General features: G+C 32.3%; 2 protein-coding genes across 4 annotated transcripts; both read left to right on the plus strand.

Moving 5' to 3' along the window:
* The first annotated feature begins 2,878 nt into the window (after positions 1-2,878).
* Positions 2,879-18,736, plus strand: LOC129302349 (probable protein S-acyltransferase 19). Of its 2 annotated transcripts, XM_054941160.1 has the most exons (9): positions 2,879-3,040; positions 10,431-10,544; positions 12,613-13,017; positions 15,092-15,160; positions 15,283-15,354; positions 15,466-15,594; positions 15,693-15,773; positions 16,366-16,566; positions 17,222-18,736. In XM_054941160.1, the coding sequence occupies exons 1-9, from the start codon at positions 2,996-2,998 to the stop codon at positions 18,326-18,328; spliced, it is 2,223 nt and encodes a 740-aa protein (XP_054797135.1). In that variant the 5' UTR covers positions 2,879-2,995; the 3' UTR covers positions 18,329-18,736. The 2 variants fall into 2 exon arrangements, with proteins under 2 accessions (XP_054797135.1, XP_054797136.1); XM_054941161.1 differs by lacking the exon at positions 10,431-10,544.
* Positions 6,196-9,651, plus strand: LOC129302350 (uncharacterized). Of its 2 annotated transcripts, XR_008591260.1 has the most exons (4): positions 6,196-6,627; positions 6,797-8,564; positions 8,661-8,779; positions 8,888-9,651. XR_008591260.1 is itself a non-coding variant. In XM_054941162.1 (3 exons), the coding sequence occupies exons 1-3, from the start codon at positions 8,114-8,116 to the stop codon at positions 9,359-9,361; spliced, it is 1,044 nt and encodes a 347-aa protein (XP_054797137.1). In that variant the 5' UTR covers positions 7,446-8,113; the 3' UTR covers positions 9,362-9,635. The 2 variants fall into 2 exon arrangements, 1 of the variants encoding a protein (XP_054797137.1); XM_054941162.1 differs by lacking the exon at positions 6,196-6,627 and having other exon boundaries at positions 7,446-8,564; positions 8,888-9,635.
* Positions 18,737-22,192: the final 3,456 nt, after the last annotated feature.

Raw genomic sequence — 22,192 nt, forward strand, 5'->3', positions numbered from 1 at the left:
ATTTACGCACCCCTATCCTTATACCCAATAATTTCGCAATTAAACTAGACCGATAAGGAGCACAAAGACGCTGCTTACCTTCTTCAGAGATCACAAGTTCTGGAATCCTCACATTACCTCTATCATGCTCGATTACAGAAATCCCTAAAGGAACTCTCTCACCCTACTCTTCTGCTTTCCCCTCCTTCCCTCCTTTATCCATTCCAGTCAACCGATCTGCATAAGATCCCTTTAATTCAGGACGAATTGCATCTAATTTACTCTTCTTCTTCATACTTCGCTGTAGTTGATCATCCACCTTCGCTGCATTCTGCCTACCTGTCTTCAGCATAGGAAAGTTTGCCAAGGAGAGCACCTGGGTCGCCATAGTTCCCATCCCTTTAGTTTGATTTATTTATCTAAACAGGTTTCAAGCCCATATATACCCTTTGACCCCTAATTGTACTCATATCACATTTTTCACATTCATGAAAAAAAATGTCTCTTAATTGGTACCATAAAATTGGAAGTATGTATGGTATAGTTACAGTGGTTACATGTATAAGCGGTAAAAGATAATAATGAGAAGCAAGAGATTTTTTTTTGGGCCAGTCAAGTGATTATTTTTAGAAGCAATAATGGTGGCATAGTGGTATACTGGTATATTAACCCTTTGATGTAGTTACTAACTGCTCTAACTTTGGAAACATTCAAAAGACATAAAGATATATTTAATCTCTTAATTTTAAATTAGATTTCATTTTTGTTATTTTACCTTTTTAAGTTTCATTATAATACATTAAATTTAAATAAATGATTAAAAATATCCTAATATTTCGTATAAAAAATGTCCTAACATTTGACAGTTTACACGGTTAAAAAAATAATGGAGAATGTGACTTGATTATAAATGAAATATTTTTGTGACTTAAATAAATAATTACTACATTACATTATAAAAAAGTAAAAAATTATTTTAATTTAAGATGTTAAAACTTTTGATGAAGGCCACACTTTTTAAATGAATAATTTTTCTAACTTTTGATGAAGGACACAATTTGAGAAGTTCAACCTCATGTTGTATAAGAACTAAATATTTATTTTTATAATTAAAATGTTTTCAATGCAAACCAAAAAAATAAAAAATATTTATTCCAAGTTTGTAAAAAAATATTTTAATATTTTAATAAAATATTTTTGACAACAAAACTGATATCTCTTAAGGTTATAATTTTTAATTTTTAAATTAAAATATTTTTAACTTGATTTTTATTAGATATTTTTAACTTGATAATTATTTATTTTGAGCCTTAAAACTATTTAAATTACACTTATTACATCAACAATTAAAAAAACCTTTGACCAGATTTCAAAAGTTGAAGGATTAATATAAAATAAATTAAAGAATAAGGAATATCTTATTTAAAATTAAGGTTTTGATATTAAAAAAATGATTCTAGTAAAAACATATTTAAAAAAATCAAAGATGGATGAAAATGTAATTGGCATTTGGAAATTCCTGAAAACTCTATTAAAAAATCCAATTAACATTCAAAGTAATTGTCATTAAGTTAAAAGTATCAAACCCTTAATTTTAATATTGTTATTTTTTCTGGCCCAAAAATTTTAATATTATTTATTTGAAAGTATAGTGTGAATGATGATAAAATTCTTAAAAATTTTACTATTGGTCATGCTTTGATTTCAACATTTGTTATTCAATCTTTGCACACTTCACAGCTTAAAGATTTTTTTTTTGCTTTTAAAAAAACTTATATAATTAACTTTATATATTTAATATATTTATTTTTAATTAAATTAAGACATGTAGATATTTTATATATTATTTATTTTATAATAAATTATTATTATTAATTTTATTAACATATTAAGATTCACTTATCATGATTTAATAAAATATAAATATATTAAATATATAAAGTTAAGTATATAAATTTTATGATCATTTTGATTTTCCATCCAAGCTTTTTCGGCAGTGGGACCAATGCCATAACAAATTAAACTGAATTCTTTCCAAAGTACGTTGTGCAGTATTTTTTAAGTGAAAAATTTAATATTTTATATATTCAAAAGTTATATTCCTGTTAAACAATGAACAGAAATTAATTATTTAGTTAGTTTGACTCATTTAAAATTAAATTTTTAAGTTTTAATACAGAGTAATTCAATTTATATGATTTTGACTCTGTTAAAACCAGTCTTTAACTATGGACTTAATATAACTCAATTTTTATAATTTTAATTCAAGTAAAACACAAACCTTAATTTGATGCAATTTTATCTGTATAATTTTAACTATTTTAACTATTGGTATCTATTAATGAAGTCAAATCAGTTTATTTTAAAATTTTAAATTTAAATATTTAAATATGCAGTTGTATTAAATAAAAATGATAAAGGAATTTTTCAAATATTTAAAAAATTATTGTTGATAATAATAATTCCACATAACGTGGGGTTTAGATTAGTTTAAATAAGTGATGATACTGGCAATGCCTCAAACTTTCCGGAACATCAGATAATAGATTCAATAAAAACTATTGGTCTTTATATTTTAAAACATAAAATTAAAAAAAATAATCATTATTTCTTAAAGTCTGAAGAGTAATGTTTTATATACATAAACTATAGAAATTTTACTAAATTAAAGTTTCAGCACTAGTTTTTAACTAAAATCAACATTATAGATTTTTAGTTGTAACAGCTTAAAGTTGAAAGAGTTGAGTTATAATTGAACACCATTAAATAATTAATTTTCTCAGAAATAAATAAAATATTAAAGTAAAATTAAGTTAAAATAAAATTAAAATTAAAATAATAATAATAACTACAAGTTTCACTTTATTTTTTTCGACTTTGGCTTTTTGCCTCCTGAAGAGGGAGTTCCGCCTTGCTTGTTTGTCGCAGGGTCTTCCGCTTTCTCTCGCCAGTCCCTCCTTTGTCTTTGCCTTTACCTCAGTGGAGAAGCTCGTGGTTCGCCCTGAATTGAGCAGATATGGTGAGAAAACATGGCTGGCAACTGCCAGCTCATACATTTCAGGTAAATGCGAGTCCTCATGTTCTCTACTCTGAGTCTTACTTTTTTTTCCCCTTCTTTTTTTCTATTTTTGTCCTGAAATTTGTTTTCTTGAGCGATCTTTTACTAGGGTTGTTAGAATAAGTGATTTAGTGTTATGGCTGTGCATTTCATTTGTCTGTATAGGTTAATTCTTGGAATTTGGTATTCTGTCCTGTGAGTATTATACTTTAAATAAAGGTATCTCGTTCTTGTTCATGCACCGTGGTTAAGTTACTAATTCTGTAACTAATCGCTAAGAAAGGTCAAATTTTTGAACTCTGAGTATAATGTAGATTTGTAGAGGAATTTTGTTATAAATTTGCATGCCCAGCCCTTGTTTTAATCACGCTAAGATTATTTGTATTTCATGAAACGTTTTGTTATTTGGCTCTTTTTATGGAGGCATTTTTGTTTTCGTATATCTGAAAATTTTCTAATGTTTGTCTCGCGCTTTTCCCAAAATTGTCTTGGGAAATTGGTTTTCTGCATTGTTGGTGATTCGCACGTTTATTTCTGCTTCCGTTAGTGTTTTTCTTCGAGAGGAATGAGTGGGGTTTTAAAGCTTGTTTAACTAAAATCATTCTACTCCTTTGCGTAAAGTTGATCCGAGGCGTAGCGGGAGAGTAGAGGATCCGTGAAATTTCCTTAACTTGCTTTGTCCCCTCCTCTTTCCCAATGAAACAATCTTCACCAAATTCATAGATCCCCTACTTCAGAGGATTGTTTTCGGGTGATAGTGTACTTTTTCTTCCTCTTAACCTCTTTTCACAAGATGTGAAGAAAATAACTGTTTCTACCATCTTGCTCATGTGTAAATTGTAACGTGTCTCTGGCATGACAAGTTATTGCCCCTCCTTTTTTATCTGAGATCTAAGGTCCTACATATGACTTAACTGAAGGGATTCTGATTATCTTCCCAAGCTTTTCTGAGGCAGATGAATTGTCTATGTTTTCTTGGGATTTCAAGCAGTCAACACAATTGATACCTTTTTGTGTTCTCAGCAATATATTTTTCCTGTTGAGTTATCTTCTGAAGATAAACAAGCAATTAATATTAAATTATTTTAAGGTAAAATTAAGTAGGCCTTTGTTGTCCTTTTCTCTTTCTTGTGATACTGAGTAATGAACCAAACAAACATTTCTTGGCTAAAATTTATAATGAGTTGGAGTATAACACAGTTCCCTTCTGTTTTGAAAGTATTCAGTTATGAATACTGATGAATCATAAGGATAGAGACAGTGATTAAACCACAGGGGGAAACTCCTTCGTTTGTTTTGCTTCAGGGGTAAGAGGTAAGATGATGCTGAACAGAAAGGATGCTAGTGTCTTAGTGTAATAATTTTAGTGGGCCTAGGCCCAAGCTCCTAATAACATAGTTCAGTATTAAGCTGTTACACTTATCCTCTAAGCATTAGAGTTCAGAATATCAAATAGAACTTCAGGCTTCAATGCATTTTGGAAATTGGCAGAGAATTCTTGTCTCATGAATAGCATAGGCTATGGTGAGTTGGAAATTAGAAGTTACCATTCTTATTATCTGCAGTTTGTCTTGTCAATTTTGGGCTATAGGACTAGAACACTTTGGCTAAGGAGTGCATTCCTTACCCAACGTTCGTTGGCATGGTGGTTCAACGCCTCACCCCTTAACCAAGTGGTTGAGCATTCGATCCTTGGGAATGGAAAACTTTACCTTTAAGTGGCCGACCCGATGCGGGGGATTAGGTGATCTGTGCCTAACCTTTCTTAACCCAAAAAAAAAAAGGAGTGCATTACTTGAAGAAAGGGTTGAAGGTTGTGGAAGATGGGATAGTTAAATGTAATGGGATATGTTAATAACTAAGGGCCTGTTTGGATATCCGTTAGGAAAAATTGATTAATATGATTAATTTTGAATATATTTGGTTATGTTTTCCTAAAAATACCCTTTATACATGTCAAAATCAAGAATGAATATTTTTCTAAAAATAGCCAAACACCCCTATACATATCAAAATCAATTATGAACTCAAAACTATGGTTATCTTATAAGTCACTATTACTAATTTGTTAATTCAGCTTTCCAATTATGCTTCCCTAAAAATTTATCCAAAAATCATATAAACTCTATTTTACAAATCATATTTTTGGGTTTCTAATTGATTTTGGCTTGCAGACTTCCATGTACAATCTGCATATCCAGTGAAAAGAAAATTATCTATTTCTTAAATCTCAACTAAGAAAAAGAGTTGAGCAGGTTTTCCCAGCTGGTGGACAGTGTTTTGCTTTCCTTTCCTTTCTTTCTTTATTTCTTTTTGTTATATTAAGTTTCTGGGTTTAGGGCAAATAAGGTGCATAAACTTCTTTTGCACATCTAGTTTTCATAGGATTGGGATGCCTTTGGTTGGAATGCAACAGAAATTTTTTTAATAATGTTTGTTTCCACTCAGCTTTGGGAGAGGATTGACCTCCAGCTTATGTTGTTTTGTACTTTTGTTTGAAGCAATGATGTAAAAGGCGCTCGCCTCAGCGCCTAAGGCGCCTGGGCGAGGCGCTGAACTTGGCCATCGCCTCTCAAGTGAAGAGAGGCGATGGGTTTCCTCAGGCGCTCGCCTTTGAGCGCCTTGTGCGCCTCGCATATCCTAAAGGCGCGCGACTGTCAGCGCCTGGCAGCAGTGAAGATGAGAAGATTAGAAGAGAAGACAAAGACGTAAGATTTCAGAAGAGAAGACGATAAAGGAAGATGAAGGAGTGAAGAATGCTGACTGGGTGTGAAAGAACCGAAAAGAAGAGTAGGAGTTGGTTCTTGTTCGGCTGCCGGTGTCGACTGGGTATGCAAGAATCAGAGACGAGAACTCGTCTGCACTCCACCGACTGTATCTCCACCAAAAAGAAGAGCAGGAGTTGGGTACGACCGTATCGTGCGAGTATGCTAGCTGGCCATAAGTTCAGCATCGTGGACTGAATATCATCCATTAGAATATAATTTTTTTTAACCAAAATCCATTAAAATATGATAAAAAAATATAGTAAATAATTATAAAAAATTTAACAAATCCTATCCTATCTTGTGAGAGAAACGTATAACATATAATAAATTAGGAAAGATTTAAATTTTAAATAAAAGATAATAAAAAATATTATATATAGAAAAAGATTTTAATTAATTATAAAAAATTATCTTTGATTTAAATTTTAAATATGATTGAGATAATTATAAAAGATTTAACAAATCCTATCCTATCTTGTGGGAGAAACATATAACATATAATAAATTAGGGAAGATTTGAATTTTAAATAAAAGATAATGAAAAATATTATATATAGAAAAAGATTTTAATTAATTATAAGAAATTATCTTTGATTTAAATTTTAAATATGATTGAGAAAATTTTGCTATCTGAAGGAAAATTTTTAGGAAAGTTTAAGACTTTAAAATCCCTCCCAATGTATATTTTTTAAGATATAAAAAGAAAACCTATTACTGTTCTTTGGTATTGGCATCAGTGTGTCTCGAGGCTTAGAGCAAGTGAGCAATATCTCCAAGGATCACGTCTTGCACGTCTTGCACATCTTGCACTCTAACAATCAGGTTCTAACTTCTAAGTTTCAAAGTTCAAACATCATATTATTTTCTATTTTTCTTATTTGATTTGCTTGATTTTAGGCCTTTAGCACTACAACACACAGAACAATTATTCAAAAAACAAACCTTTAATTTTTCACTCTCTTTTTTGGTTTTTCCTGGTATTTTTCCCCAGTTTTTAGTGCTTCCATGGCTGAAAGTAGTGGTCAAGTTCAAAACAAGCAACAAGAACAAAATAAGAGAAAAGACCCTGGATGGAAATATAATTTCTTGAGTGACCCAAATGACACCAATACTGTAACTTGTTCCTTTTGTAACAAATCTACAAAAGGAGGGATTCATAGAGCTAAGTTGCATCAAGTTGGAGGTAATAGGAATGCTGCTAAATGTTTGAAGTGTCCTGATAATGTGAGGAAAGAGTTGCAAGATTACATGGACAAAAAAAAGGTAGAAAAAGAGACATATGATAATCCAATTATAAATGTTGTGGATATAAGTATGCATGGTGAAGAAGAGGAGGAGGAGGAGGAGTTGTATGGAAAGAAAGGAAAAAATGTTATGCTTACATCAAAGAAGCCTAGACAAAAAGGTTCCATGGATTCTTTTATGAGGAAACCAGAGCAAGTTATTCAATTACGAAAACAAGGAAAGTTGCGAGATGGAAATATAACTGATAAATTTGATAAGGAGAGAAGAGCTATGGTTTGTCAATACATTGGTCGATTTTTCTACCAAGCTGGCATTCCATTTAATGTTGCTAACATGGATTCCTTTAAAATTATGATTGAAGCTATTGGACAATATGGTCTAAATCTAAAACCCCCAAGTTACTATGAGTTGAGGGTGCCAATTTTGAAGAAAGAAGTTGAACTTACAAATGATATGATGAAAAATCATAGAGATATGTGGAAAAGAAAAGGCTGTTCCATTATGCTTGATGGGTGGACTAGCCGAACAAATAGAAGCTTGATAAATTTTTTAGTGAATTGCCCAGTTGGCACAATGTTTATAAAATCTGTTGATGCATCATCATATGTTAAAACAGCAGAAAGATTGTTCAATTTGATTGATGATTTTGTTGACCATGTTGGGGAAGAGAATATTGTTCAAATAGTGACGGATAATGGGTCTAACTTTAAAGCTGCTGGTAAATTATTAGAAATGAAAAGGTTGAATCTTTTTTGGACACCATGTGCAGCACATTGTGTAGATCTTATATTAGAAGACATTGGAAAAATTTCTAGGGTATCAAAGACTTTGGCAAGAGCAATCAATTTGACAGGGTATATATATAACCACGTAGGACTTCTAAATATGATGAGAGAGTTCACTAAGCAAAAGGAGTTGGTGAGGCCTGGCAAAACTAGATTCTGTACTTCATATCTTACTCTTAAAAGCATTCATCAACAGAAAACTGCATTGAGGACTATGTTTACTTCAGAGAAGTGGGAATCAAGTAAGTGGTCAAGAGAACCTAAAGGAAAGTGTGCTTATGCCTTCTTTTTGGAATACTGTTTCTTATATATTAAAAGTTATGGGACCTCTTGTTCGAGTGCTAAGACTTGTAGATAATGAAAAAAAACCAGCCATGGGTTATATATATGAAGCAATGGATAGAGCCAAAGAGGCAATTCAAAAGGCATTTGATAATAATGAAGATAAGTATAGAGAGATTTTTCATATTATTGATGAAAGGTGGAATTGCCAACTTCATCAACCTCTACATGCTGCAGCTCATCTCCTAAATCCAGAATATTATTATGACAACCCAGATATAGAGTTTGATGAAGAAATCACTAGGGGCCTAATATCTTGCATAGGGAGACTTGTGAAAGACCCAACCGCCCAAGAGAAGATCATGAATGAATTGACAATATATAAAAGAGCAGAGGGACTTTTTGGGGTTGATTTGGCCATTAGAACAAGGAAAACAAGAGCTCCAGGTAGATTATAATCACACATTAGTTATTTAATAGTCCTAGTTTTACTAATTTAGTTAAAATGTTAAATAATTATGTATTATTTTTATGACTTTGTAGCGGAATGGTGGGCTTCTTATGGAAGCTCTAGCCCTAATTTACAACATTTGGCAATCAGAATACTAAGCCTTACTTGTAGTGCATCAGGCTGTGAACGTAATTGGAGTGTGTTTGAACAGGTTAAATTTAAATATTTCAATTTTTTTAAAATAGGTCAATGCTATGTTTTATCATATCTTCACTTCATATTAAGATAATTAATTATTATATATGATTTTTCCACTTAGATTCATACAAAAAAGCGGAACAAGCTTGCTCAAGATAGACTCAATGATTTGGTCTTTGTGAAATACAATCAAGCACTGAAAAATAGATATGATAGGCAAGATGTAGATCCCATTTCCTTGGCGGATATTGATGAAAGTAATGAATGGCTACTTGGTAGTATGATGGATGTCGATGAGGACGCAGCAGATGAGCGTGTTTTTGGTGATGATGAGAATGAAGAGTTAACATGGGGGGCTGTTGCATCAGCAGCAGGTGTTGGAGAACCAATTAAACAAACAAGAAGCCAAAGCCAAGCTAAAGGAAAAAAAGCTAGCTCATCTAGAGCTAAAGGAAAACAACCGATTACCAACATTGAGGAACTTGCAAATTTTGATTCAGATGAGTTAGAGGAAGACGATGAAAGATATAAATCCAACAATGAAGGAGGAGAAAGTCCTGAGCTTGCCACATCTGAATCTGATTCAGATTTCTAGTTTGATTTTTTTATAGGCCTCAATATTGTTTTTTCATATTTTAAAGACATTTTATGCACTTGATTGATTATTGGAATAGTTTATATTATTTTGTTGTAATTTTGTAGAAGTTTATGATTGAAGTAGATTTATATTTATCACTTTATCTATGGTTTGTTGTCTATAATCTATGTATTATGCATTTTATCTATAGTAGCGCCTTGCTTCACTCAGGCGTGCGCCTTTGTAGCGCCTTGCGCCTAAGGCGTTTTACCAACTTTGTGCCTTGAGTGCGCCTTTCGCCTTTAACAACACTGGTTTGAAGGAGTGGAAGGGGGTGGCCATCTCGGATTTTCATTGTTATTGGAAATCACTTTTGAGTTGTCTTAGGATCTATTTGGTCTCTGTTTTCAAAAACTGTTTTCTGTTTTTAAAAAAAAAATTAAAAAACTCATTTGGATAAGTGTTTCAACTTTAATTGTTTTGAAAACTATTCTTATTTAACACCAAAAAAAAAAGGAAACTTCTTAAAGTTATTTTTATTTCATTTTATTTGTTTTCAAAACACATTATATTTGATTATTAAGAAATATAGTTAGCTTGATCAATTTCTATCATAAATCACCACTATTACCCACTAGCACTAGTAGACTATTTTTTAATTCTAAAACTATTTTTAAATTAATATAACCATGTGGATTTTTATTTTGTTTTGTTTTTAAAATTTTTTTGAAAAATATATTACAAAAAATTTTTGAAAAATAAAAATGGAAACAGAAGCCAAACAAGCCTGTAATTACTGTTTGTGTATTGCTCTCTCTTCTTATTAACAAAGTTTCTATTTTATCCAAAAAAAAGAAAAGAAAAGAAAAGAAAAACAAAGCAAAGGAAATAATGTGCTACTTACTTATGATAAATAAAATGTATCATTTTCCCAGTAACATGCCAAACTTGTTGTCCCTAGTGGTCCGATTGGTATATTTGTGGTTTAGCATTTTGATTAAATTGACTTCTTTTTCTCAGAATTACTTGTAATTTATCACTTGCAGGCATATCAACTTATTTTTCTTAAATTGTTGGCTGTAAATAGGTTGTGGCTATCACTGTATTCTGCTTCTTGGTGGTTGCTTTCTATGCTTTCTTTGCTCCCTTCGTTGGAGGTCATCTTTGGGAGTACATCTTCATTGGTGTCTACTCTCCAGTGGTATGTGAGTTAACTTTATTTTTTAATACCAAACTTTAATTATATTGACTTATCAATTTTTTTAGTTATATTGAGTAATATAATTTTAACAAATATGGAGAGTGATCCTGGCTCATGGCTTTCTGAAGCATGAGAGGAAGGGCCTTTTAGTTAATATTTTTGGCTACTGAGGTAAATTGATTTCGTCTGTTCAGTTATCTGGCCAACGGCTAATTTAACCTTAGTGGGTGGATATTGGTTATTATTGTTTAATATATTAATTTGTTTGTGAAGATTAAGTTTTGTAGATCATATTATACTCCTATGAACCCAAATACATGACATGTGTAAGATCTGAAAATAGACATCCAATTACTATAATCCATTGGCTACTGGTGTAGATACTAATAGTAATTTAACACGAGATATCTGACTGTAAAAAAATGATACAAAAGTCCATGTGAATAAAATTACTCTGCACTATCTTGAAATTACAGTGAAAAAATCAATGTGGATAAAATTTCTCTGCACTATTTTGAAATTTGTAGCTGGGACTAAGATTTGGTGAATGGAAAGCCTAATAACTGCTTAGACTTTGTAAATAGGAAGGGTTAAAATTGACAGCTTCCTTATTTATTGAGGTACATATGGGAGATTTGTTGTAATTTAGTTTTAATGGATGTTTAACAAATTAACTTCATATTCAAAAATGAACTATTTATATTTGGCTGTGAAATTCACCTTGATTATCAAGGTACATATGTGATACCTGAGGCTGACTGTAAACAAAGACAGTAGTAACGAGTCTATGTGGGTAAAATTGTGCTGCCCTATTTTGAAACTTCTAGATTGGACTGATATATGGTACATGCAAAGCTTAATAATTGCATAGACTTATGAATACTGAATGGGAAAGGTTAAAGTTGACGGCCTCCTAAACTTTACTTATGCTATTACTGAAAGATACTGATAAATATAGAAAACACAGAAGATGAACAAGAATACAATACTGTTTGGCCAAAGTGGCCAATACTGTTTGCATAGAAAATACATATAGTGTCACTGTTTTGGATGGAATTGAGGGTATTTTTGAGGTTTGAAAGGAGGAAGAAAGAGAGAGGAGGGTTGGGAAAAATTCTGTGGAAAGCATTTCAGAGATTCCTAATTTGGTGAACGATTAGGAAAACTTGTACTGTCAATCAATTTGTTCACTTGCAAGGGTTTTTTCTGTGTATTTTGCTTATACTTAGTTCTTTTTACTGTTTTCCATCACTTTGGGAAAGGGATCTTAGCAACATTACGCTTCCTTTTTTGATTTCTTTTTCCTATAAAACTTTTTATCATTAAACAAAAATCCTATAAAACTTTATATCACTTTTTCTATAGGTTTTTCAATAAATATGTTCTGGTATAAGAAGACCTTCCTGCAATGTTGAAGAAACCAGGCTTGACCAACCAGAGTTTCTGGATCAGTTGAATTCAGCCCCTTCAACCAGAGTTATTCAATGCATCTCTGAAATGTTTTAGTCTGAATTGACCAACATAATAGTAGGTTGGATGTTTATCTGCTCCATAGGTTACTTCCATGGTCTTAAAATTGCAACTAGAAACACTGAATTTCTAGGGAAGACTTTTATCCTTGAACCCTTGCCCTCTTGTTTAGATAAAATGCAAGATTACTACTAAGCTAACTACATCCTTCTATAAGTGGTGTAATTTAATAAATTTAACACTAATATGCCAAAAAATGATAACAATTCTATATTTATATTCTAAAATGTATTGATAAATGCTTTATGAATTCATTATATTTGGATTTGTTCTGTTCAGTTACAATGGGATCACCATTTGGATTGTTGGTGCATGCTTCTTGAGGGGGACTCCCTTCTCTGTTATTTTCATTGGGGTTGTAAAGAGAGGAGACATTCTGTAAGAATACTGTTGTGTATTTTGGTGGTTGAGTGCTATGCTACCGAGGGTTACATTTGGCACCTTCTTAATTAATATATGCCTGATTTATTGCTTATTTTAATTTACCTATAAAAAGAGCAGTTACACCACTGCCTCATTCTTGTCATTGACATTGCAGGCACTCGTTGTTTTTATTCTTTATATCAGATGTACTGCAATTAATCCTGCAGATCCTGGCATTATGTCTAAATTTGATCCAAGTGTGGAACACAAGTTCAATTCAGACCATCATTTAACAATGAAGCACCAACCTTCAGAAAACGATGAAATTGTTGCAGGCGAACATTCATCTCCGTCATCAGCATCTAAAAGGTCTATGACTAATATGAGCAAGAAAAGCTCTATGGAATATCTTGACAGAGAAGATATCTCAGGGGATCATAATAAGAGAAGTTCATGTAATGTAATTGGTGGAATTCTCTGTATATTATTTGTGCATGAAGATTGCCGGAAACAGGAAGCAGCAGCTGAGCAGCAAGGTGGTGGTGAAGATGCTCTGTTCTGCACTTTGTGCAATGCTGAGGTATTGCATCATGACTCTGATTTGTATAGCATTGATATTTCATTTTTAAGTTCTTGCTGGTCCTGGTTAGTTTAATTGGTTTTATATCCTAATATTTTGTTTTTGTTACATCAACTTATGCCATGAAGCCCATTTATCATTTTTGAATTCTGGGATGCCATCATCTCTTGATAAAGGACTGATGGTCTAAGCAAGAACTTTAGATAATGTTGGACCTTAATCATATTTTGGCCTATAGCAACCATTACTACTATGATCACACTGTGACAATGCTGTTTGAAATCCTTTGATTTCATCATGTATTTCTAAAATTTCTTAGCACAATGAATTTGGTGCACATTTTCTTTTGGGTTAAAGTACAAATCTACCCAGAATGTTTCCAGCTAGGCACACCTCATTTCCTAAAGTATTTTCTGGTGCAATTGTACCTTAACATTTTTCAAAGTGATACAATGTGGCCCTGTCATTAGGTTTGACCTGCTTGATTGTTAGTTTGGCTGTTAATCCCAATTTTAGAGGCCACATGGCATATTTTTTAAAATTAAAAATAAGAAAGAAAACAGAACCAAACCCAGATGAAAATCATCAATGATTATGATTATTCTAACCTTCAAGCCCAAACTTCATCTTCTTTGAAGTTCATCAACTTCATCATCAATCTTCAAACCCAAACCCCAACTACTTTATCACCTCCAACGTAACCCAAACTTCATCATCTTTCTTTATCAATGTAACAACCCTTGGATAATTAACAGCAATCCCTCCAACCCCTTGAAATTAACAGAGTTTCAAGAAGAAATTAACAATCAAACAATGAGAGAAAATTATATCCAAATCACCCAAGCAGCTTTCAATTAGCAACCAAATTGTCCAGAAAAACTAGAACAAAAAATCATAGGGACGATGATGAATGCATTGGATAAGATTAACCCAAAAGCATAAAGCGATTAACCCAAATCGATAAACCTAGATTGCATGAACCCAGATAATTAACCACAATCCCTCCAACCCCTCAAAATTAACAGGGTTTCAATAAACCCAAATTTTTGCAAGCATAAAGGAGATAAGATTAACTTAGAAGCATAAGCCCAGATCGCATAGGGAAGAGATAGTGCATTTCAACCCAACTTGACAAACCTAGATCATGCTTAAGCTCACTCTTCCTTCACCTTCGTGCCCCTGCTGCTCTACAAGCTAAACTAAAAAAATCGACAACATTCTTCCACAAATCAACAAATTGAAAATCATGTGCTCAGATTTTCGTCAAAATCATTAAAATTGAACAATAAAACCAATAAATCCCAAAACAAGGAACGCCAAATTGAATTCATCTTGAAACCTCTTTGTTGCCACTGAACAACCCACCTGGGTTCCTCATTTGGGTAAGGGGTCACACCTTAGAAGAGAAGAGGAAGGAGAGGGTGAAGAAGAGCATCTGAATCCCTTCGACACATCTGGTGAAAGCCATCATCACTCGGAGAAGAGCAGGGGAAGGAGAGGGTGAAGATGATAGCAGCATGAAGAAGATGAGGAAGGGGGAGAGGGACTTGTTCGGTTGGAGAGGAGCAGAGGAAGAAGTGAGTGAAGAAGACATTGAGGAAAAGACATTGAGGAAAGGGGAAGGGGAACTAATTTCAGATTTGACATGGGGAAGGGGAGATCTGACGTGTATCTTGTTATCTTTTTTTTTTATTTTTAATTTTTAAAATATACCACGTGGTAGCTAACATGGCATTCCAAGGTCAAATTAATGGTCAAAGTGGTCAAACCCTGATGGTAGGGTGAAATTGTACCAAATTAAAAAATGTTGGGGCAAAATGGTGCCAAGAAAAAATTAAGGAAACCAGATGCGCTTGCATTGAAACATTGAGGGTAGATGTATACCTTAACCCTTTTCTTATTCCAATTTTTATAAGCATAAAGCATCTAAACTTGCATACAGCTGCAAATGGAGGCATTTGAATTAGTATTCAATTTTGTGACTCCCCCCACCCCTGTCCTTGTATTCCTTTTATCAGTTTGAATTTTTATTTTACACACACACATATATATATTGAACATTTCCATGTTTCAGGTGCGGAAGTTCAGTAAACACTGTAGAAGTTGTGATAAATGTGTTGATGGCTTTGATCACCATTGTAGGGTATGTTATTAAATGCTGAGCGAGGGCACATAATATGGGGAACTGTTGAGTTTTTTTTTTTTTGTCATAATTATGTAATTTCTTTTAACTCTGATTTTCTTGATTGTGTAACGTTACTGCAGTGGCTTAACAATTGTGTGGGTCACAAAAATTATGTTACTTTCATTGCTCTCATGGCCTTCAGTCTCATGTGGGTATGTATTTTATTTATTTGTACAAATTGTTAAATTGCTGAAAGTTATTTGCTTTGGTAGGTATGATGCCTTTTAAAAAAAAAAAAAAATTCTTGTTACACTCTGTTTCAGCTTGTTATCGAAGCTGGAGTGGGTATTGCTGTTTTAGTCCGCTTCTTTGTGAACAAGAGAGGCATGGAATCCGAAATTATTGATAGACTTGGAAATGGATTCTCTCGTCCCCCATTTGCAACAGTTGTGGTATGACTTTAAACATCATGTTGTATAGTAATCCTGGCTTTACATTTTATTAAGAGTATTTGGAAATTTTGTTCTAACGCCAAATTCATTATGTGTAGGCTGTATGTACTGCTGTTTCTGTCCTGGCTTGCGTGCCTTTGGGTGAGCTTTTCTTTTTCCACATGATACTAATCAGGAAGGTCAGTGACTCATTAGCTGTGGATCTGAGGTTGCTTTTGTTCTTTTTCTTTATTTGTCCCCCATCTTTTGTTTGTGATGAGCTACTGCTATGCTATTTTAGTTTAATAAAGGGAATTCTATGCCAGAGATGGCTATTGATCTTGTTGGAAATTGTCATCAATTTTACTAAGTATTATTTGTTTTAAGTTATATGTTGGATAACTTTTCCATGCATTTGAAATTAGCTTGAGTGTTATCTTCAATTAGAATTATGTTGGTTTATACGTTTCAATTAGTTCTATTTTATATTCTGAACTACTAGGTTTGAACATGTGTTTAGTGCCGTCTATTTTTTGTTTATTGTGGCCGGTTATTTGAACTGGACCTTTACTCTTGGATTATTTGTTATCTGAGTTTTGGCTAGTCTTATTTATATCATGGGAACCTAGCTGCCCAAGCATGTAGACCATCTCTTATTATCATCTGTGACAATTAAGAATCCTTGTCATGATCTGGGCTGTCTTCTCTCTATTAAATCTGTATTCTTGTTTAGTCATGATTTCAGCTGGTAAAAGTACGCTAATATGTGTTTTTGTTTTCATATTGGATCAGGGTATCACAACCTATGAGTACGTAGTAGCAATGAGAGCCATGAGTGAAGCCCCTGGAGGGGCATCTGTGGATGAGGAAATGGCAAATGTGCTTTACTCTCCAACGGGTTCTGCCACAACTGGATTGAGTGGAGGAAGTTCTTTTGGTCTGCAGTATAAAGGGGCATGGTGCACGCCTCCTAGAGTATTTGTGGATTATCAGGTACTTATATTTATTTTTTTATTTCTTTTTTATCTGTTGCTAAGCATAAGAAACTCTGTCTTTACTTCCTAGAGAAGATTTTTGGCTTTTATTTTGATATAACAGACTTACAGTGAGTAAATATTACAGGACTCTAAAAGTTATCCATTATTTTTATTAAAAAGAACTGCAAACCAGTGCCTTCAAATGGACCTTTTGATATGTCATGTCATTGGGATATTAAACTTATGTCTTAATGAATCTTCCTTTTAGTGGGATAAGACTTGTCATTGTCACCATCTTAATGAATCGTTCCTATGTTCTTGAATGAATCCTTTCTGGCTATTTTTTCCCAACAGCCCTACGAAGACTAGGAGTATTGAATATCTACCAAACTTTGACCAGAAATACTGACTTTCAGGCTACATATGAAAGTTAGTAAACTAATAAACTTAATGGTATGCGATCCATGTGCCAAAATACAACTCATTCAGAGAATTTTCCCTAGTACCTAAATGCTGCTGATGTTTTGAATTTTTGAGAACTTGAATTTAATGAAAGGAATAGCATTTTCATATTCTTATTTATTTGTTATATGTTTACTTCTTTCTGACAGTTCTTGACATGACGGAAAATGTTGCTTTTGTTTTTAAAATTTGCTTAACATGGATTTTAGGATGAGGTTGTGCCTCACTTGGAGCCCGGAATGTTACCATCAACTGTTGATCCAGATGCAGCTGGGATTGCTGAAAGAGGGCAAAAAATGCCAAAGAGGGCTGTTCGTCTCAGTGCTTGGAGGCTTGCAAAATTGGATTCACAAGAAGCTATGAAAGCAGCTGCCAAAGCTAGGGCATCTTCTTCAGTTTTGCGGCCAGTTGATAACCGGCGATTACAGGATTCAGAATTTAGCTCTAGCGGCAACATGAGCATCAGGAGTAGTTTGAGCACAGAGAATGGTGCTAACAAAGAAATCAAGAATGAGCTGCGATTATCTCCAGTAAGAAATTCTATTGCTCCTAGTCAGGGCAGCCGTGACGAGTATGAAACTGGAACTCAAAGTATGAGTAGCTTCAGCAGTCCAAGCCATGTTCATGAAGCAGTTACGCTTAGCCCTCTTCCCCACGGTCGTGCTTTGGGTGGTTTTAGTGCAGGTGCCTCAATTCCTGGCTTGACAGCTAATCCTACTTTAACTTCTAAAGCCACTTTCTCAACTGTCAATAACCCAGTAGCATCTAATCCATCTTTGGGATTTGATGCTAGATTGACACAGAAGGGGGTCAGTAATGATCCATTATTGCTTTCAGCATCTGGCACGTCTCTTTTGCGAGACGTAAAACGAACATCAGTTGTCTGGGATCAAGAAGCTGGCCGATATGTATCAGTTCCTTTATTGGCCTCTGAAGCTCGAAATAATCGGTCATCACTGCGAACAGAATTGCCACAATTAACTGCCGAAATGAGCAATTATGGGAGAAGACCAGTGAATCCTGCACAAGACTCATCATCTTCATCATCATCTATCCTCAGATCTTCAGTGCAGCAATCACAAAATCTGATGTACACAGGAGACTCTATCTTTTTCGGTGGTCCTCGCTTGAGTGTCCCTGTTAAGGATAGATCAAAAAATGAAGGATCAACTGACTCAGCAGAGGCCCAAGATAGCACAGCGGGTAACCTACCTCGGGATCCTAGATATAAAAGGGACTCACTGTCAAATCAGCTTCCTGTGTTCATCCCTGGGGGTTTCGATCAAAATTTTCCATCCGGGTCTGGCCTAAAGTAGCTTCAGATGGTTGAGATTCCACTGAACTGGACAGATCTTCAGTCTCGGTGTTGTGAAGTGGAAGGCTTTGGAATCCCAAGGTTCTTTTGTGGGCAGCTCAAGCTTCCTGACCTTGTACAACTCATGGTGGACAGCATTGGACTCAGATAGTTCCGAGTGGATTCTTGATTAGTGGATTCTGCTCCTCTGCCCTCAGCCCTCAGCACTCCACTAAGCCTGAATCCTCTTAGTGGATTTTAGCTTACTGTTGTATTTAATTTTTTTCTCTGGATACCATTGTCTTTATTTACTCCTAACATTATCAATACAAAACTATTTTGTACGAGTTAATGTGTTGTTCTCTCTTGTATTGAATGTACAATCTTTAGTAGGTTATTTATTTATCACAATGCCACTTGATTTATGGCACACTTTCTTCTTTTTATTTTTTAACCATCAACAATTCCTTAATTTTAGCTCAAAGCCTGTCTTGTCAGGTGCTCATATTGCAATATAATTGCTGTATGAACTTTTTGGAGTTATGACTTTATCTTATAAATGTCTAAGGATGTTTTTTCATAAAAATATAATGATAGATTTTTGTAAAATTTGAAATATCATGTAATGCTAGAGATTGAGTGATTATATTAAAAAGAAAAGAAGTGGGAAACTATTTTGGTCATTTTTAAAAGAAATATTGAAATCTTTAATTTACATTAGTCTAAGTTTTGAGTGCTCAAATTTCATTGCCCCCTCCCCCGATATTGTTTAACAAGTTTTAAGTGGCCTAAGTAGGTTTTGATTAAAGATTACCTTTTGTTTAAAAGTTTGCTTCCATTTCAATTTTAGCTATGCCAAGACAATAAAATTGACACGATGCAATCTTTAAATAAATATATTGTGGAATCAATGAATATAAAATGAAATGATATAACTGTTTTATGCGCAGAAAATTATTGATATGTTAATTTTTCAAGGATTGAAGTACAGTGTTACCTTGAGGCCAGAAAAGAAAAGAAGTACAGTGTTACGCTTAATTATACAAGAGTTGCTTATAATGGTAATGATGGGTACAATTATTTAAAGTAAAATAAATATTATTGCATAATAAAATAATCCAAATACATTGATTATGAAATTAGCTATGATAAAAGAGGCACCAAATTTATATTTATTTTCAAGTAGAAGGAAAGAAGTAAATGTAGTTGCAAACTTTCACATTTGAATTATTACAGACCAATAATTAATTTTCAGGTCTTTATTATTATTATTATTATTATTATTATTATTATTATTATTTATACAACTTATTGTTATTGTTGTTGTTGTTTTATTTTAATGTTTGAATGAGAACCAATTTACTTCCTTCTCTCCTCCAGCATGACGGGGAACATCTTCCATAATCTTTTTTTTTTTTTTTTATTTAGGACAACAAATCCCTGTCTTATCATGCGGGACCCAAACAAGGGCATTATCGTCATTTCATTGGTTCTTCCATCTCCATCCTTTTGGTCTCAAGGATTGTCCCAGTTGGAGAGTTTTTTGTGTGAAAGCCTTTTCGAACCACAGATCTGCTTTAAATTCGAAACAAAAAAGTTTTATAAACCTAATACAAATAAATTATTTATATACTATTTTTCATATTTTTATTTTACTTCAATATGTATTCTCAATTTTCATATTTTAAATTAAATATTTCATGTTTACGGTGAAGGCAAAATGTTCTAGTTTAAATTAAAGAAAATGTTTCCTATTTCATTTGACACACTAAGATGGTGAAAGCGATTGTATGGTAAGCATTTGAAATTCAAGATACAAGGTTTGTTTGGATTTTAATCGAGTATAATTAATTATAAAAATAATAAATTAATATGAATAATTTTAATTATAATTAATTATATTATAACGTAATTTATTTGGATGATAAAATTAATTTTAACTTTACAAATTATCATAAAAGATATTTCTTTTTAAAATTAAATTATTGATAAAGTTGTATTTAATATTATCAAATTTATTAAACTTTATTTAAGAAGTAAAATATATTATTTAATGTAAAAATTATATTTAAAAGTAATCTCCCAGAACTTATTTCAAAACATAATTTTAACTCAGTAATCAATTATCAAATTAATTGACCGTTTGGATAATTTTTTTGAAAATCGATTATTTGACCTCAATAATAAATTTTTTTGTCAATCCAAACAGGCTGATAATATAAAAAAGTTATTAAATATTTTAGTTAGCTAATTACAAAAATTTATGTTAAATTTAAGATAAAAATAATATTAAGAAATAAATAACAGCATTTTACATATGTCGATGACCGGCTGATTAAATTAAATAATGACATGTAAAAAAACAATAATCTATCTGATTCTTATTTTAGAGGTCCTTCTAAATTTTTTTAATCCTTAATATAATGCAATTGATAAAAATATTAATTGCATTTTTCAATATTATCTGTATTTAAGTTTATTAATTATAAGAAAGAATATAATATAAATTTAAAAATATTTTATGTAGATAAAAAAAGTTTATTTTATTTTTAAATAAAGTTAATAACTTAACTATCTTTCTTTAATTTTAGTAAAATAGTTAATTGCGTTTTATAATAGGGACTGGATATTAGAAATCAATTGCCTCATTGAATTTTATTTTTTTTTGTATGCCAACAACTGCCTCATCGTTCAAAATAATTCTTTGGCATAAAAAAATTTATTATTATTAAAAAAGTAAATACAAATCTAACAAAGTCATTGTCATTGATAATTAGAAATCTCTAACCTTGATTAAAAATACACGGTGCATTATTATGTAGATAAATTAAAAAAAACAGAAAAGGAAAGAAAGATTTCTTACTTGGAAATCATAGTGTTCATTGTTTGTGAAACTCTTGTGAAATTGAAGCCATCTTTCAATATCTATGAATCTCTAAGCCACATGAAGCATGTGACATATATCCACACAGGCCACAACTATATTTATAGACTATAGTGTTTGTGTGGATAAGGTAGGGTCGTTTGGATCAACTAATGGATGACGTGTTAATCCATTTCACACTTCCCAATATCGAAGTGATATGGGGAAATCACATTTTTACCCCTCCATGAGTATGCATAATATATATGTATTTTTTTTTTTGGGTAATCTGCATAATATAATATTTAACCATCAATAGTTGGGTTTGGCAAAAAAAAAAAAAAAGAGTAACTTAACTAACCAAACTTTGAATTCTTGCTAAAAATTTGTCTATAATGTCTGATTTTGCTTTGGACATGATTATTTTTAGTAAGAATATTGTACAGAATAAAATATATATATATATATATATATATAATATGAGGTATCATGAATTGTAACTAATAACGTGACTTGTTATAGATTTAATATAATGTACAAAGCTTGTTATCTTGTTTTAAGTTAAAAATATTCAAAATTATTATTTTTAGTTTATCACCCATTATCTTGGAAAATTTGGAATTATTATCACCTTTTGTTCAAACTAATACCATATGTGATTTTATGGGTATTTCGAGAATATTTTTGACATATATTTTTTTAATTATAATGATTTATATATTATATAAAAAGTTTTCATCTCCAAAGTGGATAGATTTCCATTAGAAAACATTCTAGAATTGCCTCAAGGGAAGAAGGGGGAGGGGGAAGACAAGGCAAATATATTTTCTATATATATAATTAAGTATTGCTGTCATGGAAAAATTAGTTACTTTGCTTTCCAATATATTTCTCTCATTCATCTAAATATAAAGAGAAAATATTTTTTCACTTTGTTTTCTCTTATGTTATTTTTTCCACTCAAATAAAATAATAAGAATTGTCATTAGGGCTGTGCATGGGTAGGGTCGAGTAGGGCAGCCC

The sequence above is a fragment of the Prosopis cineraria genome, unplaced genomic scaffold, assembly GCF_029017545.1.
Source record: "Prosopis cineraria cultivar Desert tree isolate PC_DT_omini unplaced genomic scaffold, ASM2901754v1 PC2, whole genome shotgun sequence".
NCBI classification, from domain to species: Eukaryota; Viridiplantae; Streptophyta; class Magnoliopsida; order Fabales; family Fabaceae; genus Prosopis; species Prosopis cineraria.